Below are 22,961 nucleotides of genomic sequence, written 5' to 3'. Positions count from 1 at the left end.
TTGGGTATATTCAACAGATGATTCCTAACAGAATCGAAATTGGATAACAGAGATACAAATTAAATTGGATCCATAAACATGTCATTCTGCAACCGATACTAAATTTTTCATTTGGTCAGATATAGAAGCTATATCTAAATCTGAACCGATTTTCAGGAAACTTAACACACACCATTCTAGACCTAATTCATTACGCTGTGCAAAATGTCGTGCAAATCGAAAGATATATAGGGGCTTTGGTGGACCATTTACATTAAATCGGACGAAAATATATATGGGAGCTATATCTAAATCTTAACCGATTTTTCCCAATTTCAATAAGGCTCGTCCTTGGACCAAATAAATGAGCTGTGCCAAATTTCATCCAAATCGGATAATAAATGCGACCTGTATTTTGTTCACAAAATTACATGGACGGACGGACGGACATGCGTAAATCGACTCATATTCTATGCATATTCTCAAAAGGAACCATGTGTCTATCTCGTTTCATTTTGCCTGTTACAAACATAGGCCACAATTTTAAGCCGAACATCACAACACAACCCACGATGAAGGGAATCTGGACAAGTAATTAGATGAGCTGTAATGAATATTAGTAATATTTGCTGACCTCTAGTCGGTCAAGAGTGTGCAAATATCGCGAAATATTGTCCTAGCTCCTAGTTGTGTAAGGTATCATATTCGGCTTGAGAGCGTCACTGGTTTTAAAACCTTCTCAAGGAATATTAAAATTATAAGTGTGTGTGTGATTTTTTTTAATATTTTCTCAAAGGCTTTTACATCACTTTAGCTTTTTATACCCTTCACCACACTGTGGTACAGGGTATTATGTATCTGTGCATATGTTTGTAACAGGCAAAATGAAACGAGATAGACACATGGTTCCTTTTGAGAATATGAGTCGATTTACGCATGTCCGTCCGTCCATGTAATTTTGTGAACAAAATACAGGTCGCATTTATTATCAGATTTGGATGAAATTTGGCACAGCTCACTTATTTGGTCCAAGGACGAACCTTATTTAAATTGGAAAAAATCGGTATAGATCGACTCAAAAAAAAAAAAAAAAAAAAAACTCAAGTTTTCGATCCACATTATCCCAGAATTATTATCTGATCATCACCGAGAAATCCTTGGCCGTAACTGGAATCTCATGGAACATTTCAAAGCGATCATCGCTATATTTGCGCCCTCCACTGTGATAATGTGTTACTAAATAATATCTAAATACGTAAGCACCTGTAAATATTTAAGTGTAACTCCCACATCCAAGTATATACGACAATATAATTGGTATCAATTTAAATGCCAACCACTCCTCTTGGATATACTATCAACTTCTCGAGTCTATGTCCTTCAGGAGTAAATATATACGCCACAGAATACAAATTTTGTAATTTTTCACACAAAAATCAGGGTCTATTTGACCCGATAATATTGACCGATCTTTATAAAAACAGGCATGCTTATTCTTTGGCTCGACCCCCTTCTCCATGTAAAAATTCGCGAAGTTTGGGCTACAATTGCAACCTCTAGAACAACCATAAAAACCGAAAAAATTTAGTATTTGGTCCATTTCATCCCCTAAATATTAACCGATCTTTACCAAAAACAATAGGGGCCTTCATTGGCTAGAACCCATCCTACATGCAAAATTTCGTGAAGATTGGTCCATAACTGTGACCTGTATCGTGTTTACAAATTATAATGGACGGACGGACGGACGGACACACATGTCTAGATCGGCTCAGCTAGCCGGTATACTCAAACAAACTCTTGGAGCTGCACAAAGCTATAATATCGTGACAACATAGCTGTGTAGGGTATAAAAACTACGTTTATAATTATGGAAAAACAAGTATGGAAATTTTTGCGAAAATAATCTTTAAGTGACATACGTTTAAAGCTCCGAGTCTATAATAAACAGGTCATTCAAAAACATCCTCTCCCATATTTCGATAACTTTTGAGAAAAAAAATTACATAATACATTTAATAGTGGCAGTTCTTGAGATAATATTCTTTAAAAACTCTCCGCTTATAGCTGTCATAATTCTTGACTAAATACTATTATGAAATTCGACCCTTGTAGGTGTGACAATCCTTAAGAAAATATTTTTATATAAAACATTTTTGTAAAATCCACGATCGAAAATACATTCTTTAGCAATGATACTTTTAAAAAATGGGCTTGATTAAATAATCTTTTAAAAAATACGCAATTATATAGCTAAAATTGTCCTTGAGAAAATATCCCCACTAAGGTCCAAGTTTTTAACTATAACACTACAGAGAAAATATGATGAAAAAATATGAGTTTATATCTGTGATAATCACGGAGAAAAATGTTTTTAAAAATCCCAAATCTTCCGTACAAATTCTTTGTCATGCTGTGATAAACTGTGATAGTCCTTGAGGAAAAAACTCTTCAAATAATCATCGCTTATAGATTTAACATCCCCAGAAAAAATTTATTTAAAAGTCGAAGCATATTGATATGGTAGTTCTTTATTAAATATCCTTTAAAAATCTCCTCTTGAAATCCCCTAATTTATGTGTTTTGAATTATTCTTAATTCCACTTGGCAATAGACCATTCATCTACAAAATGTGGCCATCACGTCTGTTACTACATAACATAGTTCCGGGTTGACCATTGCCTACCTCAACTCAAAAGATTTTTTGGGTAATTTATCAATTAAATATAATTCAATCGTAATCACATATTAAACAAAGTTTAAACACCATACCCGTAATAGATTAGTATGTTTGTAGGTGATTCATGGTTAACCTTTTGAAGTACATGCGTACCTTGCATATCAAGTAGTGTTTACGTTGTTCAGGTTCGCTATAAAAATCGTGATTTTTAGGGAATAAAGTATCAATTTCAAATTGTCAATCAAAACAAACAAACCACTCCAACCAAACTTTAACAAAATGTTCAAATTCGTAAGTTGTCTTCAAATTCGTAAGTTGTCTAAAAACTGAAGGAATATCTTGTGAAAAGTACTAATTTTTATAATTCAAAAATATTTCTAGATCGCTGTCTGCTTCTTCGCCCTCTTGGCTGTTGCTGCCGCTAAACCCGGTGTAGTTGCTCCTTTGGCTTATACCGCCCCAGTGGCTTATTCCGCTCCTTTGGCCTACTCTGCTCCCTTGGCTTACCATGCTGCCCCCGCTGTCGTCGGCAGTGCTGCCTATGTTGCTCCCTATGCCTCCAGCTACAATGCCCACACCATTGCTCACTCTGCTGCCTTCCCAGCCGCCTACACTGTTGCTGCTCCAGTAGCCACCACCTTCGCCGCTGCTCCAGTTTTGTTGAAGAAGTAAATCAGAGATAATGGATTTGAATAAATTGTGATAACCGAAATGATGACAACCTGAAATTTATATGTTTTTCATTTAAAATTTTAGCATTGGGTTTTTAGGGAGGAAAATAAAATTCTGTGGACGATAGGATTTTGAGGTTTTATAAATTAAACCACAATTTATGATCACATTTTAATTAATAGAAGGTGTGGAAACATTGATAACAAATCTAGGAGGGAAATCTGTATATCCTTAGCCTTTAGGCTAATTACATCATATACACGACAAAAATGTGAACCATCGATGTATCGGTTTAAGACTCCAAGTGTCTTTGGACAATATCCATTTCAGACAATTTGAAGTCAAGAGAAAATATTCCTTAAAATAATATGGTTATAGGGGTGTCAGTCCTTTGGGAATTAATATTTTTTAAATATATATTTGATAGACCTTGAGAAAATTGTATTTCATAAATCCCCGTTCATTGCCACTACAGTCTTTGAGAATATTAAATATTCTTTAATCCAAGCTAATAGCTATACAAACCCTTAAGAACATATATTTTAAAAGCTCCAGGCCTATCACCATGACGTAGAAATTTCCGCCTGGCTGTCTTCCTGACGGGTGTGCGCTAGAATTATCGAATATTTCTCTGAATTTAAATAAAATTCGAAGATAGTGGCTTACTCTACTCCTTTGGCCTATTCTGCTCCTTTGGCTTACCATGCTGCCCCCGCTGTCGTCGGTAGTGCTGCCTATGTTCCTCCCCATGCCTCCTGCAACAATGCCCATACCATTGCTCACTCTGCTGCCTTCCCAGCCACCTACACTGTTGCTGCTCCAGTAGCCACCACCTTCCTTTAACCGGAAAAAAATCTATTTATTTCAGACTGGAGTAATGTAACATTTCTACATAACTTATATCTTTTTCAAAGTTCGGTTCTATTTCCCAGTTCTCATAAAGAATCAACATTTTTAAAATATGTTGATCTCAAATGAAGCAAACGGATAATACAAGTGGATGTCGACTTTTCACATCGAAACATTTCAATTAAAGTTACGTTAAGTCAGAACTTATATATACTATCAGTCCACCCACAGCATATCTCATATAGAGCTAATTGATTATCCCATTTCGTTTAATGTGCTATTGTCAGCAAACAAAGATTATATCCAAAGATGGATTAGTTCATTCCTTCTGGAATCTCCACCACACAAAATGGTCAAAATATTGATTATAATATGTGGAGAGAGAAATATTGATTATAATGTGTAATATTTGTATCCATCCTTCTGCTGTCGCACAAAGGGTTAAATAATGATATTTCAACTGAACATAGATTTAGTACAAATCTGGACTCTATTCGTCCATTGCTTCTGCTACCACCTCTACAAATGTTAACAATTTTGCAACCATAAATTTCATAAAATTTGAAATGAACCCCCAATTTCATTAAAATTTTCCAAATAATATGTTTACCAAACTAAAATAATATACAGAGATGGTCAATACAATTGGACGACCCAAACATAATAACAGACCCTTCTAAAAATTGCACCAAATACCGTACAAATATCTGGATTGGCGTATATTACACCTTTAATAGGTTAAAGGTATCTATCCGTTGGCAATACTTCTGAATACTTTCGAACTTGTTTTTATACCCTCCAAATATTTTACCATTCCGTTTTCAAATCAGTAAAATATTAATTTCCGACCACATGAAGTCCATTTTATATTATTGATCAACGTAAAATTATATTATCGATTTAGGTGAGGTTCGAACTGACATTCTGATCCACATTAAGGCGTAGCCCCCAAATACCATACGTAACTCAGAATCATGGGCATTTTTAAAGTTTGGCATCAAAAGTGACATGGCAGTGGCATCTTGTGCCATGAGTATTACAAAGTATCGTTAGTAAAAAGTCTACTCTACATATAAGCGAACAAACGACATTAATTTTTATATAAGATTTCTAAAATGTCAACATGTACATAAAATTGGCCCAAAACTTCTTCTAAAGTTAGTTGATCATCAACGTAACTTTTGTACAGCGAAGTCCTTTTGTCATTATTCAACTGATATTACTGACTATCTGCGCAAATAAAATTTCAGCTAACAATGATTTCAATTAAAAGACATATTCTTTTTTACAGTTGGTCACTTGGTCTATCACAAATTTATTCAAATTCATTATCTCTGATTTACTTCTTCAACAAAACTGGAGCAGCGGCGAAGGTGGTGGCTACTGGAGCAGCAACAGCGGCAGCAGGGGCAACAGCGTAGGTGGCTGGGAAGGCAGCGGAGTGGGCAATGGTGTGGGCATTGTAGCTGCTGGCATAGGGAGCAACATAGGCAGCACTACCGACGACAGCGGGGGCAGCATGGTAAGCCAAAGGAGCAGAGTAGGCCAATGGAGCAGAGTATGCCACTGGGGCGGTATACGCCAATGGAGCAACTACACCGGGTTTAGCGGCAGCAACAGCCAAGAGGGCGAAGAAGCAGACAGCGATCTAAATAATTGAGCAGAAAAATGATTAGTACCAGTACAAAAATAACCAGGATTTACAAATAAACTTACGAATTTGAACATTTTGTTGAGGTTTGGGGGAGGTTTGTTTGTTTTGATTGACAATTTAAAATTGATACCTAGTCATCAAAACACTGAGATTTATATACCAAACAAAAATTAAAACTGATATTTATTTTGTATGCAAAACTCGAACACTCGAAACCTTTATCCATATTACCCACACACACACACACTGACATATTATTGTTTATTTTAAACCATTAAAAATAGTTATTAAAGTACATTTTATTGGTGTTGGTCACACATTTGTTTCTCTTGTGGAAGGTAATGGTCAACTCAAACAACGGATTTAATGTATAATTATAGCTGAAATTAAAAAAAATATGCAGGGACAAAAATGAGTGTGAATCGGGCATTATTGTTGAAATAAATTAAAATCATTCTTGAAGAATATTTGGGGGAAATATGCATAATTCTTATAGTTATCCTAAAACGATTTTTATACCCTATACAACTATGTTATCAGGGTATTATAGCTTTGTGCAGCCCCAAGAGTTTATAACGCCGCGAAATATTGTTTCTAGACCCACCGTTAAGTATACCGATCGTCATATCTCGACTACCTGATTCGATCTAGATATGTGTGTCCGTCCGTATGTCCCTTATAATTTGTAAACACGATACAGGCCATAGTTATGGACCAATCTTCACGAAATTTTGCATGCAGGATGGTTTCTGGCTAATGAAGATCGGTTAATATTTAGGGGATTAAATGGACCAAATACTATTTTTTCGGTTTTTCTGGTCGCTCCAAAGTCCACAATTATGGCCCGAACATCTTGAAATTTTTCATGGAGAAGGGGATTGGGTCAAAGAATAACCATGCCTGTTTTGATAAAGATCGGCAAATATTTTGTGTGAAAAAGGACAAAAATTGTGTTTTATGTACCGGGATGTGGGAGTTACACTTAAATATTTACAGGTGCTTACGTACTGGTATATTATTTAGTACCATACTAGTGCGGAAATATAGCGCAGATTGCTTTGAAATTTTCCGTGAGATTCCAGTTGTGGTCAAGGACAATGCTTATAATTTCGGTGATGATCAGATAATAATATTGCAATGAAGTGGACAGAAAACTAATTTTTTTGTGTATTTCCGAGTCGATCTATAGGCAACATTTGAAAGCCGAACATCACAACACAACCCACGGTGAAGGAAATCTGGATAAGAATTAGAAGGGCTGTACTGAATATTAGTTATATTCGAAAAATATGTCAGTGTAAGGAAGGGGTGCTGTTGAACTTTAATCGGACAAGAGGTTGCAACTATCACGAAATATTGCCCAGGCTCGGAATAAAAATCAGCAGAAAGTTTGTTGTGTAGGGTATCGTATATTCGGCCCCGTCCGACTATACAGCTTAACCGCTCACTGGTTAAGCTTAAGTTTGTGTTTTAAAATATATGAGAGTATTTTATGTTATACTACTTCAGAAAATATTCTTTAAAAATCCTCGTTGAATAATGTGATTGTCCCCGAGTAAAATTCTTTAAAATCCACGCTTATAGTTGTGAGAGCCCTTGTTTGTCGTTGTGATTGTCTTTGGGAAAATATTAATTTATAAATCCAAATTTATGATTGCGTAGAATCTATTCTTATAGAATCCAGGAGAAAATGTTTGTTCGAAAATGTTCACACATACAGATGGGAAAGTTTTTGAAAATATGATTTTCACCCATTCTCAGCTTCAAAAAATTTAATTTTGTTTTTTGATTTGATTCGAACCTACACTAATTGAAGAATGTCCCTATAAAACAACAACTCAACAATCCTTGAAGATATAGCCGATTTATTGTGTCAGGGGGTTTCGCTTAAAGAAATATGCGCATATTCTAGAATAAATCCACGAATATGTCTGCATCGAAATCATCTTCAAAGCTCCTAAATGTCCTTAAAAATGTTTCTTAAAAAATCCACACATTTGTGATGTTTCCAGTCTAAATTGTTAAGCTAAATTTGTTTACTTATTATCATTTGGTTCCAGATTTTTCGAAATTCTCACGGTCATTATATAATTGTAATTATTAGTCATATGCGTGAATCATGACCGTAATAGATAATATTGTTCCGGTTTAGCCATTTCGATAATTTACCACTTCAATGTAATTCAATCGTTAGCCATAAAAAATATAGTCTAAATAACATATTCGATTAGTATGTCTGTAGGTAAAACGTACTTAACCGTTTGAGGTAAATACGTGTCTTGTATACCAATTAATGGTTTCACTCCGGACATTCATTATAAAAGCCATGGATTTTTGGGAATAAAGTATCAATTTTAAATTGTCAATCAAAACCGACAAACCACCCCCAATCAAACCTTAACAAAATGTTCAAATTCGTAAGTTGTTTAGAAACTAAAGGAATAACTTGTCAATGTACTAATTTTTATAATTTAAAAATATTTCTAGATCGCTGTCTGCTTCTTCGCCCTCTTGGCTGTTGCTGCCGCTAAACCCGGTGTAGTTGCTCCTTTGGCTTATACCGCTCCCTTGGCTTATTCTACACCTTTGGCCTACTCTGCTCCTTTGGCTTACCACACTGCCCCCGCTGTCGTTGGTAGTGCTGCCTATGTTGCTCCCTATGCCAGCAGCTACAATGCCCATACCATTGCCCACTCTGCTGCCTTCCCAGCCACCTATGCTGTTGCCCCTGCCGCCGCTGTTGCTGCTCCAGTAGCCACCACCTTCGCCGCTGCTCCAGTTTTGTTGAAGAAGTAAATCAGAGATAATGGATTTGAATAAATTTGTGATTGACCAAGTGACCAACTGAAAACAAATATGTCTTTTATTTAATATCATTGTTAGAAGAAATTTTATCTGCGCAGATAGTCAGCAATGTCAGTTGAATTATGGCAAAAGGACTTCGCTGTACAAAAATTATGTCGATAATCAACTAACTTTAGAAGAAGCTTTGGCCTAATTGTATGTACAAATGATGGGTTTTCATGTTGAGCTTTTAGAAATCTTATATACAAAATTAATGTCGTTTGTTCTGATTATACGCATAGTAGAATTTTGATCAAAGGATATTTTGTAAGTTTGCTCATGTTCACTATGGTCCAATACTGATATTTCTTGTTATACACCTTTGCTACCCAATGATAATTCAATAATATAGAATATCAGCCAATTTGGTTAAAAATTCATCCCAAGGCCACAAAATAATAAAAATCGAGAAGTTGTTATTTGGGGCTTATGCCTTAATTTGGATCAGTATATCAGTTCGAACCTCACACTCCCGATTCCTTCGGAAGTTAGCGTGATTACAACAGAGATAAACTAAATTAATATTATATAAAAATGCAGCTATCCTAAAACGTAGATCACGTATTGATTAATTTCGAGTAGGGAGAATTAAAACCCAATGTGTGCCCACAATATCTAATCACAGCCAATTCGATTGAAAAAATCTGAAGTATAAAAAATGAATGTGATATGGAGGCAATACCTACAAGTAAACCGACAACAGGCGAAGGGACATAACTAAATCGATAATATAATTTTACTTTGATCAATAACTTTAAATTGGACTTTATATGGTCGGAAATTAATATTTCGATGAGTTGAAAACGGAATGAGAAAATTAATATACCCTTTATTCTTATGTGTTGGGTATAAAAACAAGTTCGCAATTATTCTTCGGTGTAACCTTTAGCTTATTAAAGCTGTAATATCCGTATGTTGGTGTTAAATTGTAAACAAAGTACAGGTCGCATTTATAATCCGATTTGAATGAAATTTGGCACAGCTCATTTGTTTGGCCCAAGGACGAACCCTATTGAAATTGGGAGAAATCGTAATTGTATAATCCGTTTGCTTCTTTTAGGATTTAGATATTTTAAAAATGTTGATCCTTTCTGAAAACTGGGCCAATAGACTCGAAATTCAAAAGTAATATAGATTATGTAAAAAAATTACAATACATAATTTTGGAATAAATAGGATTTTTTTCGATTTTTGTGGAGGAGTGAAATAACGAGGAGTGAAATAATTTAACCTATCTTCGAATTTGATTTAAATTCAGAGAAACATTCGAGAATAATATTCAGTACATCCGCCCCTCTAATTAGTTGTCCAGATTCCTTTCACCGTGGGCGGTGTTGTGATGTTCGGTTTATAATTGTGACAAAAAACAAAAAAGTTTTCGGTTCACTTCATCCCGAATTGTTATTTGATCATCAAATTTTGTAATTTTTCACAAAAAAGTCAGGGTCCATTTGAACCGCTAAATATTGACCAATCTTTATCAAAACAGGTATGCTTATTCTATGACCCAATCCCCTTCTCCATGTAAAAATTCGAGATGTTTGGGCCATAATAGCGGCCTTTGGAGCGACCAGAAAAGCCGACACAAATTAAGTATTTGGTCCATTTCATCCCCTAAATGTTATCCGATCTTTACCAAAAACAATAGGGGTCTTCATTAGGCCGAACCCATCCTACATGCAAAAGTTCTTGAAGATAGGTCCATAACTGTGGCCTGCATCGTGTTTACCAAATATAATGGACAGACGCACGGACGGACACACATGTCTAGATCGACTCAGCTAGTCGAGATAAATATACCGATATGATATGATCGGCATACTTAAAGGTGAGTCTATGACCAATATTTCGCGGCGTTACAAACTCTTGGGGCTCCACAAAGATATAATACCCTGACAACATAGTTGTGTAGGGTATAAATATTAATTCCCAAAGGACTGATACCCAGTCCATATTATTTTAAGGAATATTTTCTCTTGACTTCAAATTGTCTGAAATGGATATTGTCCAAAGACACTTAGAGTCTTAAACCGATACATCGATGAGTCACATTTTTGTCGTGTATATGATGCAGTTAGCCTAAAGACTAAAGATATACAGATTTCCCACCTAGATTTGTTATCAATGTTTCCACACCTTCGATTAATTAAAATGTGATCAAAAATTGTGGTTTCTCTTATAAAACCTCAAAATCCTATCGTCCACAGAATTTTATTTTCCTCCCTAAAAACCCAATGCTAAAATTTTAAATGAAAAACATATAAATTTCAGGTTGTCATCATTTCGGTTATCACAATTTATTCAAATCCATTATCTCTGATTTACTTCTTCAACAAAACTGGGGCAGCAGCGAAGGTGGTGGCTACTGGAGCAGCAACAGTGTAGGTGGCTGGGAAGGCAGCAGAGTGGGCAATGGTATGGGCATTGTAGCTGGAGGCATAGGGAGCAACATAGGCAGCACTACCGACGACAGCGGGGGCAGCATGGTAAGCCAAAGGAGCAGAGTAGGTCAAAGGAGCGGAATAAGCCACTGGGGCGGTATAAGCCAAAGGAGCAACTACACCGGGTTTAGCGGCAGCAACAGCCAAGAGGGCGAAGAAGCAGACAGCGATCTACAAATATTTTTAAATTATAAAAAGTTAGTACTTTCACAAGATATCCATCAGTTTTTAGACAACTTACGAATTTGAACATTTTGTTAAGGTTTGTTTGGAGTGGTTTGTTTGTTTTGATTGACAATTTAAAATTGATACTGTGTTCCCTAAAAACCACGACTTTTATAGCAAACATCAACAACGTAAACAACACTTGATATGCAAGGTACGTATGTACTTCAAAAGGTTAACCATGAATCACCTACAAACGTACTAATCTAGTACGGGTATGATGTTTAAACTTAGTTTAATATGTGATTACAATTGAATTACATTTAACTGATAAATTACCCAAAAAATCATTTGAGTTGAGGTAGGCATTGGTCAACCCGGAACTATGTTATGTAGTAACAGACGTGATGGCCACATTTTATTTTGTAGATGAATGGTCAATTGCCAAGTGGAATTAAGAATAATTAAAAAAAAAATAAACAAGGGGATTTCAAGAGGGGATTTTTAAAGGATATTTAATCAACAACTAAAATATCAATATGCTTGGATTTTGAAATAAGTTTTTATTTCTGGGAATGTTAAATCTATAAGCGGTGATTATTTGAAGAGTTTTTTCCCAAGGACTATCACAGTATATCACAGCATGACAAAGAATTTGTACGGAAGATTTGGGTTTTTAAAGACTTTTTTCTCCGTGATTATCACACATATTAACGCATATTTTTTCGTCATATTTTCTCGGTAGTGTTATAGTCTAAAGCATGGACTTTATTAGGGATATTTTCTCAAGGACAATTTTAGCTATATAAAGCTTGGACTTTATTAGGGATATTTTCTCAAGGACAATTTTAGCTATATAATCGTGTATTTTTTAAAAGATTATTTAATCAAGCAGATTTTTTAAAAGCATCTTTGCTAAAGAAGGTGTTTTCGATCGTGGATTTTACAAAAATGTTTTATATAAAAATAGTTTCTTAAGGATTGTCACACCTACAAGGGTCGAATTTCATAATAGTATTTAGTCAAGAATTATCACAGTTATAAGCGGAGAGTTTTTAAAGAATATTATCTCAAGAACTGCCACTATTAAAAACTATCAAAAAACGAGGGGGAATAGGTAATTTGTTCTCAAAAGTTATCAAAATATGAGAGAGGATTTTTTTTTTTTGAATAATATGTTTAAAGACTTAGAGCTTTAAACGTGGGTCACTTAAAGATTATTTTCGCAAAAATTGTCATACTTGTAGGTATAAGCGTTATGTTGTTTCCATAATTATAAACGTAGTTTTTATACCCTACACAGCTATGTTGTCAGGATATTATAGCTTTGTGCAGCTCCAAGAGTTTGTAACGCCGCGAAATATTGGTCCTAGCCCCTCCTTTAAGTATACCGATCATTACATCTCGACTAGCTGAGTCGATCTAGACATGTGTGTCCGTCCGAAATTTTGCATGCAGGATGGGTATTGTTTTTGGTAAAGATCGGTTAATATTTAGGGGATGAAATGGACCAAATACTAAATTTTTTTTCGGTTTTTGTGGTTGCTCTAGAGGCCGCAATTGTAGTCCAAACATCGCGAATTTTTACATGGAGAAGGGGGTCGAGTCAAAGAATAAGCATGCTTGTTTTTATAAAGATCGGTCAATATTTAGCTAGTCAAATATACCCTGATTTTTGTGTGAAAAATTACAAAATTTGTATTCTATGTCGTATATATTTACTCCTGAATGACATAGACCCGAGAAGTTGATAGTATACCCAAGAGGAGTGGTTGGCCTTTAAATTGATACCAATTATATTGTCGTATGTACTAGGATGTGGGCTTACACTTAAATATTTGCACATGCTTACGTATTTAGATATTATTTAGTAACACATTACCAAAGTGGAGGGCGCAAAAATAGCGATGATCGCTTTGAAATGTTCCATGAGGTTCCAGTTACGCTCAAGGATTTTTCGGTGATGATCAGATAATAATTTTGGGATGAAGTGGACCGAAAACTTGATTTTATTTATTTTTTTTTGAGTCGATCTATAGGCCACAATTTTAGACCGATCATCACAACACAACCCACGATGAAGGGAATCTGGACAAGTAATTAGAAGACCTGTACTGAATATTAGTAATATTTGCTAACCTCTAGTCAGTCAAGAGTGTGCAAATATCGCGAAATATTGTCCTAGCTCTGAATGTAGTACCACAGAAAGTTAGATTTTTGTGGAAGTTGTGTAAGGTATCATATGGTCGGCCCCGTCCGACTATACTGCTCCGCTCACTGGTTTTAAGAATACGTTCTCAAGGAATATTAAAATTATAAGTGTGTGTGTGTTTTTTTTTTTAATATTTTCTCAACGACTTTTACATCAATAAGTGTAGTTCTTTAAGAATAATTTCTCCAGAATTAATATATTAATATAAGCGTAATTTCTTTGGAAGAAGAATATACTATGAGTGTATATAGCCTTAAATCAATAAGCGAGGATTTTTTAAGGAACATTTTATCAAAGACTACCACATCAATATGCCTGGATTTTTTAAAGAATATTTTCCAAGGGCTATGCATGTATTATAAAGACTATTATTCTCAAAGACTTTCAAGTCAACAAGCGTGGATTTCTATAAGAATATTTTCTCCAGAATTATCACAGCTCCAGGGATTCTGAGTTCACCATAACCTTCCGCAAACAAAAACAAATTCTTGTTCAGCGACAACCAAAAGTCACAATTAACAGTATTTGAACAAAAATATATATTTGTGTGTTTGTATGAAATTAGTATTACAATTTGTTGATGTGCGAGTTCTGCATACAAAATTAAGATTAATTTTTAAAACTTGTTAGGTACTAGTTTTTAGTATATAAATTATAAAATTTTTGTGTTTGGGTATCAATTTTGAATTGTCAATCAAACCACCACAACCAACAAACCTCAACAAAATGTTCAAATTCGTAAGTTTATTTCTTATTTGAGAAAATAATTTGAACTGAGCACTAACTTTTTAGTTTTTGTTTAATTATTTAGATCGCTGTTTGCTTCTTCGCCCTCTTGGCTGTTGCTGCCGCTAAACCCGGTGTAGTTGCTCCTTTGGCTTATACCGCTCCTTTGGCTTACGCTACACCATTGGCCTACTCTGCTCCTTTGGCTTACCACACTGCCCCTGCCGTTGTTGGTAGTGCTGCCTATGTTGCTCCCTATGCCTCCAGCTACAATGCCCATACCATTGCCCACTCTGCTGCCTTCCCAGCCACCTACACTGTTGCTGCTCCAGTAGCCACCACCTTCGCCGCTGCTCCAGTTTTGTTGAAGAAGTAAATCAGAGAAAATGGATTTGAATAAACAAAATGATGATTAACTGAAATATATTTGTTTTTTATTTTATTTTAAACCTTGCAAACACATAGGTATATATAGGTCTATGCAGAACAGCCCGAAATATCGTTAATAGTTTGATATTTTACAAGCATCCCTTGTATTGATTTTGAATTATGTAATTGTATTTATCTTTTTTAAATTCTTCATGAAATACCTTTGGGCGAACAATTGGTCAAATGAAAGGACCTCGGTCCATACTATGGTAGGTGGTAATGACGCACCAGTAAACCAAATATTGTCCGGTAGCTATTATAAGTATTTCCTCCGATGTCAAAACATTTTGCTCCTAATACACCAACGATTGTTCGATTGGGACGAAATTTTGCTCAGCGAACCGAAACATGTCTGTAATGGAGTTTGATAAATTTGCTTAAAATCGGTTCAGATTTAGATATAACTCCCATATATATTTTCTTCCGATTTGATCTTTTGCACGGGGCGATGTGCTGCTGCATACTGATTGACACACCTTCAAATCGATCCAGTCTGCAAATTTTGCATAGATTTCCGAATGTCATATGCATAGGTTTATTAACTTTGTTCGATTTCATGTCAATGATCCCCCAATCATGCTACATCTTCCTATCGACAGGTTAATGTACATATACCACCAAAACTATTAGAGATGAACGTATGTTAGCTTAGTTGATATCGATATATATCTTACTGCACCTTTTATGTACATACCCAAAGTGTTGAAGCGTATTATATTGTCGGGCCAGTTCGACCTTTGAACTTTTCTAATGGTTTAACATAGGTTAACATGTTTTGTCATAACTCCCATATAAAGCTCTCCACTTTATCGATATGTTGAAGGACCTAGGCGAATACACATTGTATTAGGTTGTCCCATAAGCTTTTTCCCTTTTTGCATATCCCATCTGGATCAAATGCGTATGTGCCGTTGTCATGGGAATGTTAGAGTCATCCACAGTCTTCATAAGGGTCGCATCCGTCGCTACTGGGCGGTCAGCCGCTGCGGTCTTCATCTTGCAAATCAAAATTGCCTTAATTTCTTAAACCAATTGCGGAAGGTGCTAATGGTACAAATATCGACTGCAGTGCCCTTTGCAATATTGCCTTTTTTAAAGCAAAGAAGCATAAGATATTTTTTTTTGGTTCTCCACATTGAACGGGGCAGAGAAAATGTTAAAGCCTCTTTTAACATTTTCTCTGCCCCGTTCAATGTGGAGAACAAAAAAAAAATATCTTATGCTTCTTTGCTTTAAAAAAGGCAATATTGCAAAGGGCACTGCAGTCGATATTCACAAACGAAACGTACTTTGAAAGACCTCTGGGTCGACTGAAACCGATGCCATAAACGGCTAAGGGATAAGCCTGCATGTTTATATAAGCATATCCAGTCAAACTCATTCATAATATTTTCCTGGCCACAATTTGGTACTTCGTTTGCACTGAAAAGAATATTTCATTGAATGTCAAATTTTGGAGATAATTTCAAATATAGATTTTGCAACATGAGTGAGCTGTCACAGGATAATCCGATGTTGAAGGCCCATCTTACAGTGGAGGTTATGAAATTTGATTCTCCTACCGAATTTCCAACATCGTTTTCTGCTCTAATACCATACATATATAGGTCCGAAAATATTCCTTCTATTATTCTTAAGAACATGCCGAACTTTTATAGTACGATTTTTCAAAACCAGATTCTTATCTTAATTCACTTATGGTTTGAGCTCCCTAAACCATTTCTGTAAGAAATTTATACAGTATAGTAGTATCCTACAAAATAGTTGAGGTTCCCCTTAAATAAATTAAATATTTCTTTTCAGTTTGTCATCATTTTCTGTATCACATTTTATTCAAATCCATTATCTCTAATTTACTTCTTCAACAAAACTGGAGCAGCGGCGAAGGTTGTGGCTACTGGAGCAGCAACAGTGTAGGTGGCTGGGAAGGCAGCAGAGTGGGCAATGGTGTGGGCATTGTAGCTGCTGGCATAGGGGGCAACATAGGCAGCACTACCGACGACAGCGGGGGCAGCATGGTAAGCCAGAGGAGCAGAGTAGGCCAAAGGAGTAGAGTAAGCCACTGGGGCGGTATAAGCCAAAGGAGCAACTACACCGGGTTTAGCGGCAGCAACAGCCAAGAGGGCGAAGAAGCAAACAGCGATCTAAATAATTAAACAAAAGCTAAACATTAGTATCCTGCTCAATTAATTTCACAAATAACAAATAAACTTACGAATTTGAACATTTTGTTGGGGTTTGTTGGTTGTTGTGGTTTGATTGACAATTTAAAATTGATACTTTAACACCAAAATTTAGTGATTTATATACTAAAAAAACTAGTAGCAAAAGAGTCTTAAATTATAATCTTAATATTGTATGCAGAACACGCACACTAAAAACTTTAATACAAATTACCTACCAACACACAAATATATTTTTGTTTAACTGTATCCATTATTGGTAGTTATAGAAAGCAGCTCATTTGACTGTCGACAACAATTTGTTTTTGTTTGTGGAAGGTCGTGGTCAACTCAGAATTGATGTTTTTTTAATAATGGATGGGATTCATTTTTTTAATATAATAATATTATTATTATGGAATCAGAATATTTGTTAATACTGTGTTATATGAATTTAAAAGTCTCCTTTATAGCTGTAACAGTTATTCAGAAAATGTGCTACACAACATCCATAGTCTTTATGAAAATATTATTTATTAATTCAGCTCTTTCAAAGGGAGCAGAATATCTGCAGCTCTTTCAAGAAAATAATAATATCTGCAGCTCTTTCATAGGAAGTAAAATACCTCAAGTTCTGCTATAGGAGGAACAATGCCTCCAGCTCTCCTATAAAATTACATGCATTTCCAATATAGGAAGAAGAATACCTCCAGATCTTCCATAGGAAGAAGGAGACCTCCAGCTCTTCCACAGGAAGAAGAATACCTGCAGCTCTTCCACAGGAAGAGGAATACCTGCAGCTCTTCCACAGAAAGAAGAATACCTCCAGTTCTTTCAAAGGAAGCAGAAGCAGAAGAAGATTAACTGCAGCTCTTCCACAGAAAAAAAATCCTCCAGATCTTTCAAAGGAAGCAGAATATCTGCAGCTCTGCTACAAGAGGAAGAATACCCGCAGCTCTCCTGTAGGAAGAAGAATACCTCCAGTTCTTTCAGAGTACCTTCTGCTCTTCAATAGGAATAAGAATACCTGCAGTTCTTCCACAGGAAGAAGAATACCTGCAGAAGAATAATACTTGCAGCGCTTCTGCGGGAAGAAGAATTCTTTCAGCTCTTTCCCAGGAAGAAGAATAGGAATCCAATAGTAAGAAAAATACCTCCAGCTTTCCTGTAGGAAGAAAATTACATGCAATCCCCTATAGGACGAAGAATATCTCTTGGTTTTCTATAGAAAGACCAGCAGCTCTTCCATAGGAAGAAGACTACCAGAAGTTCTTTCACAGGAAAAATTTCTCCTCTAAGAAGACCTCCAGCTCTCGTATAGGAAAGAAAGAAGAATACCTGCAGCTCTTCCACCGGAAGAAGACTCCTGTAGCTCTTCCACAGGAAGTGGAATACCTGCAGCTCTTCCATAGGAAGTAGAATACCTGCAGCTCTTTCACAGGAAGAAGACTCCTGCAGTGCTTCCGCAGAAAGAAGAATTCTTGGAGATCTTTGACAGAAAGAAGAATACCAGCAACTCTTCCACAAGAAAAAGAATACTTACAGCTCTCCAATAAAATCCACGCTTATTGATGCAAGAGTCCTTGAGAAAATATTCTTTAAAAATCCACGCTTGTTGTTGCAAGAGTCCTTGAGAAAATATTCTTTAAAAATCCACGCTTATTGATTCAGGAGTCCTGCATGAAATATTCTTTAAAAATCCACGCTACTTGATGTGATGGTCCATGAGAAAATATTCTTTAAAAATCCGGCCTTATTGATGTGATCGTCCTCGAGAAAATATTTTTTTACAAATATTCATTGACCTTGAGAAAAAAAATAATTAATATTTATAGCTGTAATGGTCCTTAAGAGAATTGCATTTCATCTGCGATGAAAGCCTTGCTTTATATACGTATGTATATATATATATATATATATATATAAAAATAATCTGAAAAAATTACACCTCCTCTCAATTTTTCTGAAAAAAAAAAATAAATTTCTAGAATTTTCTTAAATAGTTCCGGGTTGACCATAGCCTACCTCAACTCAAATGTCTAGTGGTAATTCAACAATTATTTTAAGTATGGTAGTATATTTGTAGTTGGTTCGTTGGTTGGTTGGTTCGTAACCTTATGATGTAGAGACGTGTTTTGCATATCAATCAATGTTTTCACTGCTGAGGTTCACTATAAAAGTCATGAGATTTTGGGAATAAAGTATCAATTTTAAATTGTCAATCAAAACAAACAAACCTCCCCAACCAAACCTTTACAAAATGTTCAAATTCGTAAGTTGTTAAGAATCTAAAGTTTTAATTTGTAAAGGTACTAAATTTTTATTATTTAAAAATATTTCTAGATTGCTGTTTGCTTCTTCGCCCTTTTGGCTGTTGCTGCCGCTAAACCCGGTGTAGTTGCTCCTTTGGCTTATACCGCCCCAGTGGCCTACTCTGCTCCTTTGGCCTACTCTGCTCCTTTGGCTTACCATGCTGCCCCCGCTGTCGTCGGTAGTGCTGCCTATGTTGCTCCATATGCCTCCAGCTACAATGCCCACACCATTGCCCACTCTGCTGCCTTCCCTGCCACCTACACTGTTGCTGCTCCTGTAGCCACCACCTTCGCCGCTGCTCCAGTTTTGTTGAAGAAGTAAATCAGAGATAATGGATTTGAATAAAATGTGATAAGCAAAATTACCAACTGAAACAAAAAATATTTTTTATTTCCATGGGTAGTAATTAAGAGGGATCATTTGTATATCCAAACTTTTAGAGGATATTTTGATATGGAATATCTTGTGATAACATTTATATAAAGATACTAGAGAAATATACCCTATTTCTGCGAAGTGAGTTACAATATCTTCGTAACGCCTATCACTATCAATATAAATCAAATCGACGGTACTGATATATGGAAGTTATGTTAGGACATAGTTCTAATTTGGTTATTGGTATTGGGAATTGTAGCCTTTGAAAAATAACAGGAAGTTTACTTCACTTGGAAAGTGCATAGCGTATGAATATACGAAAAATTCTGGCAGTTACATTTTATTATATCGGCTGGACCGAATTTTTTATACCCAACGCCATAATGGTTCTATTTAAATTCGTGACATCTATGTAGGGGCTTGTCTTTGTAAATAATCTGCAAGGAGGTTATTAATCTTGTGATAAAATTAAATATTACATTACAGATCATACTGCTTATGAGTCGAGTCCTTAATATGCTGACTATGTTAAAATAGTAGCTGATGTTAAATATTTACTCTCAAGAGATTTTTAATCATCTGAAACAAAAATCAAATCGTTTGAAAAACAGGGCTAAAACATTAAAAACATTTATGATAGGATGGAACCATTATAAGGGGGCTTGATTCTTAATTGAACTTTTGTTGAGCATTTTCTATGGAATATTTTTTAGTCCGGATTTTTGTGGTATATAATAAAATAAAATAAACAAGGTGGATACCCTCCACCATAGAAATAATTACAGTTACGTGAAATGATAATGACAATTCTACCAAACCATAATGTAAACCATATATTCGACCACATATTCGATTTTTGCATGTCCGTCCGTCTGTCTGCCCATGTTAAATTGTAAACAAAGTACCGGTCGCATTTATGATCCATATTGTATAAATTTGGCACTGCTCATTTTTTTGGCCTTAGAACAATCGATTCAGATTTAGATATAGCCCCCAAATATAGTTTCGTCCGATTTTAGCTAACTAGTGCGTCAAATTTAAGCTGATTGGTTTTTTATAAGGGCTATGTCCAAATCCAGCCGATATAGTCATTCTCAAACCTGACCTACTAGTTTTTTATCTCGTTATCCTCCAAGGGAAGTATGATTACAACAGATGGAAAAATCGACTCAATCGTCTTACAATTCCACACTATGTAGGGTATAAACGGTCAATTTCGAGTAAAGCATATTCCCCTTACTATGATGGAATACGGGTATATGTAGGTAACCCCAAAAACCGGAACCCCAAAAACCGGAACAAATATTAAAAATTTTTGGTAGGGAGATTTGCTACCATATCCGACTACAAAATACCAAATTACAGCGAATTCGGTTGAAAACCGCGCTCAAGAACCCCAAAATACCGAAAATTTGGGGTACCCTTATATGGGAGCTATGCCTAAACGTGGACCAATATAGCCCATCTCCGAACATGACCTGCCTGCAGATAAAAGACGACTCTATGCAAAATTTTGGCGATCTATCTCATTTCGTTTATAGGCTAGTGTGATTACAACAGACAGATGGACGTCAGACGAACATGACTAAATATACTCGGAAAAAAAGCTGTAGAACACATTATTTGATATTTTGGAGGCTTGGGCTCGTTTTAAACCGAATTCACTGTAGTTTTATATTTTGGGTTTTCATGGGTATTTAAATCTTCTAACTAAAAAAATTAATTCGGTACACGTTTGGTGTACCAAATTACTTTACCACCCCATATCATGCCATTTTCGGTATTTTGAAGGTTCTAACCACATTTAAAACCAGTGAGCGGAGTAGTATAGTCGGACGGTGCCGACCATATTATACCCTACACAACTGGGCAATATTGCTTGATAATTGCTCTATTTAACCCGATTAGAGGTCAATAGCGCCTCTTCCTTACACTGACATATTTTCCGAATATTACCAATATTCAGTACAGCCCTTTTAATTAATTGTCCAGATTCCCTTCACCGTGCGTTGTGTTGTGTGTTCGGCCTATTATTGGCAACGACTCGAAAATACACAAAAAAATAAGTATTCGGTCCACTTCATCGTATAATTATAATCTGATCATCACCGGAAGTTATAGGCTTTGTCCTTGACCATAACTGGAACCTCATGGAACATTTTACAGCAATCAGCGCTATATTTCCGCCCTGTAGTGTTGTTAAGGGGTTACTAAATAATATCTGTACGTGTGTGTGTGTATATATTTGGTATCAATTTAAAGGCCAACCACTCCTCTTGGTTATACTATCTTTATGGCTCTATGTCCTTCAGGAGTAAATATATACGGCATAGAATACAAATTTTGTCATTTTCACACAAAAGTCGGGGTCCATTTGACCCGCTAAATATTGACCGATCTTTATCAAAACATGCATGCTTAATCTTTGCCCCGGTCTCCTTCTCCTTATAAAATTTCACGATGTTCGGGCCATAATTGCGGCTTCTGGAGCGACCAGAAAAACCGACAAAAATTTAGTATTTGGTCCATTTCATCCCCTAAATATTAACCGATCTTTAGCAGAAACAATAGGGGTCTTCATCAGGCCGAACCCATCCTACATGCAAAAGTTCTTGAAGATAGGTCCATAACTGTGGCCTGTATCGTGTTTACAAATTATAATGGACAGGCGGACGGACGGACGGACACACATGTCTAGATCGACTCAGCTAGTCGAGATATGACGATCGGTATACTTAAAGGTGGGTCTAGGACCAATATTTCGCGGCGTTACAAACTCTTGGGGCTGCACAAAGCTATAATACCCTGACAACATAGTTGTGTAGGGTATAAAAATTTCTATGTAGTTTGATGTTTGGATATAGCTCCAAAAGTTAGTGACGAAAACGGCGAACCGCAGCCAAAGACTTTCCGGAACTAAAAAAGCTTCCAGGTCACACAGGGTAGATTCTCCAAGTCCTCTAGGCGCTTTCAAGGCTGCTGAAGATAGGAAATAAATAGAAAAAGTGGTCAAAAAGGGGGAGTGGGGAAAAACTTCAAAAATTACTGATCCAAAAAGGTTAAAAACTTAAACTAATATCACAGATTGTATCACAGGTTGGGATGGGATAGGGATCAGGATCACAGATGAATTTTCGCCTCTTTGATGAAGCGAATTAATAACTTAAATAGCTCTTCCTCAGTGGATTTCAGGATTGTCATAAGGTTGTTGTGTTGGGAAAAAGGTTGGGATAAGCGGTTCTTAATTGATTATGTCTAGGGCAAGTAAAAATGCTGTGCTCCACGTCTTCAGGAACATTGCCAGGAATCACTGTCACCTATGTGATGTAGATCGACTTGGCAGTACGAGTGTCCTGTCATGAGTCTGTTAATTAATTGTGTGTCCTCCGGGCTTAACTTGATTTTGCAATACCATGGTTTGCTATACACATCAGGGCAGAATTGGAAAAAGAATCTG

The 22,961-nt window shown here is 36.0% G+C and overlaps 2 protein-coding genes across 2 annotated transcripts; one reads left to right on the top strand and one right to left on the bottom strand.

Annotated features, from left to right (window-relative positions):
• Nucleotides 1-5,498: 5,498 nt before the first annotated feature.
• Nucleotides 5,499-5,975, bottom strand: LOC133334236 (cuticle protein 16.5-like). The gene is made up of 2 exons (XM_061542527.1): nucleotides 5,897-5,975; nucleotides 5,499-5,828 (listed from the first exon to the last, which is right to left on the bottom strand). The coding sequence occupies exons 1-2, from the start codon at nucleotides 5,906-5,908 to the stop codon at nucleotides 5,520-5,522; spliced, it is 321 nt and encodes a 106-aa protein (XP_061398511.1). The 5' UTR covers nucleotides 5,909-5,975; the 3' UTR covers nucleotides 5,499-5,519.
• An 8,222-nt stretch (nucleotides 5,976-14,197) lies between these two features.
• On the top strand, nucleotides 14,198-14,598 carry LOC133334231 (pupal cuticle protein C1B-like). The gene is made up of 2 exons (XM_061542520.1): nucleotides 14,198-14,234; nucleotides 14,308-14,598. Exons 1-2 carry the CDS (start codon nucleotides 14,223-14,225, stop codon nucleotides 14,596-14,598), a joined length of 303 nt encoding a protein of 100 aa, XP_061398504.1. The 5' UTR covers nucleotides 14,198-14,222.
• Nucleotides 14,599-22,961: the final 8,363 nt, after the last annotated feature.

The sequence above is a fragment of the Musca vetustissima genome, unplaced genomic scaffold (assembly GCF_032173495.1).
Source record: "Musca vetustissima isolate MV318-11 ecotype Yass unplaced genomic scaffold, APGP_CSIRO_Mvet_v1 utg143117, whole genome shotgun sequence".
In the NCBI taxonomy this organism is placed as follows: domain Eukaryota; kingdom Metazoa; phylum Arthropoda; class Insecta; order Diptera; family Muscidae; genus Musca; species Musca vetustissima.
The sequence above is the reverse complement of the archived record's forward strand: the minus strand, read 5'-3'. Positions and strand labels throughout refer to the sequence as shown.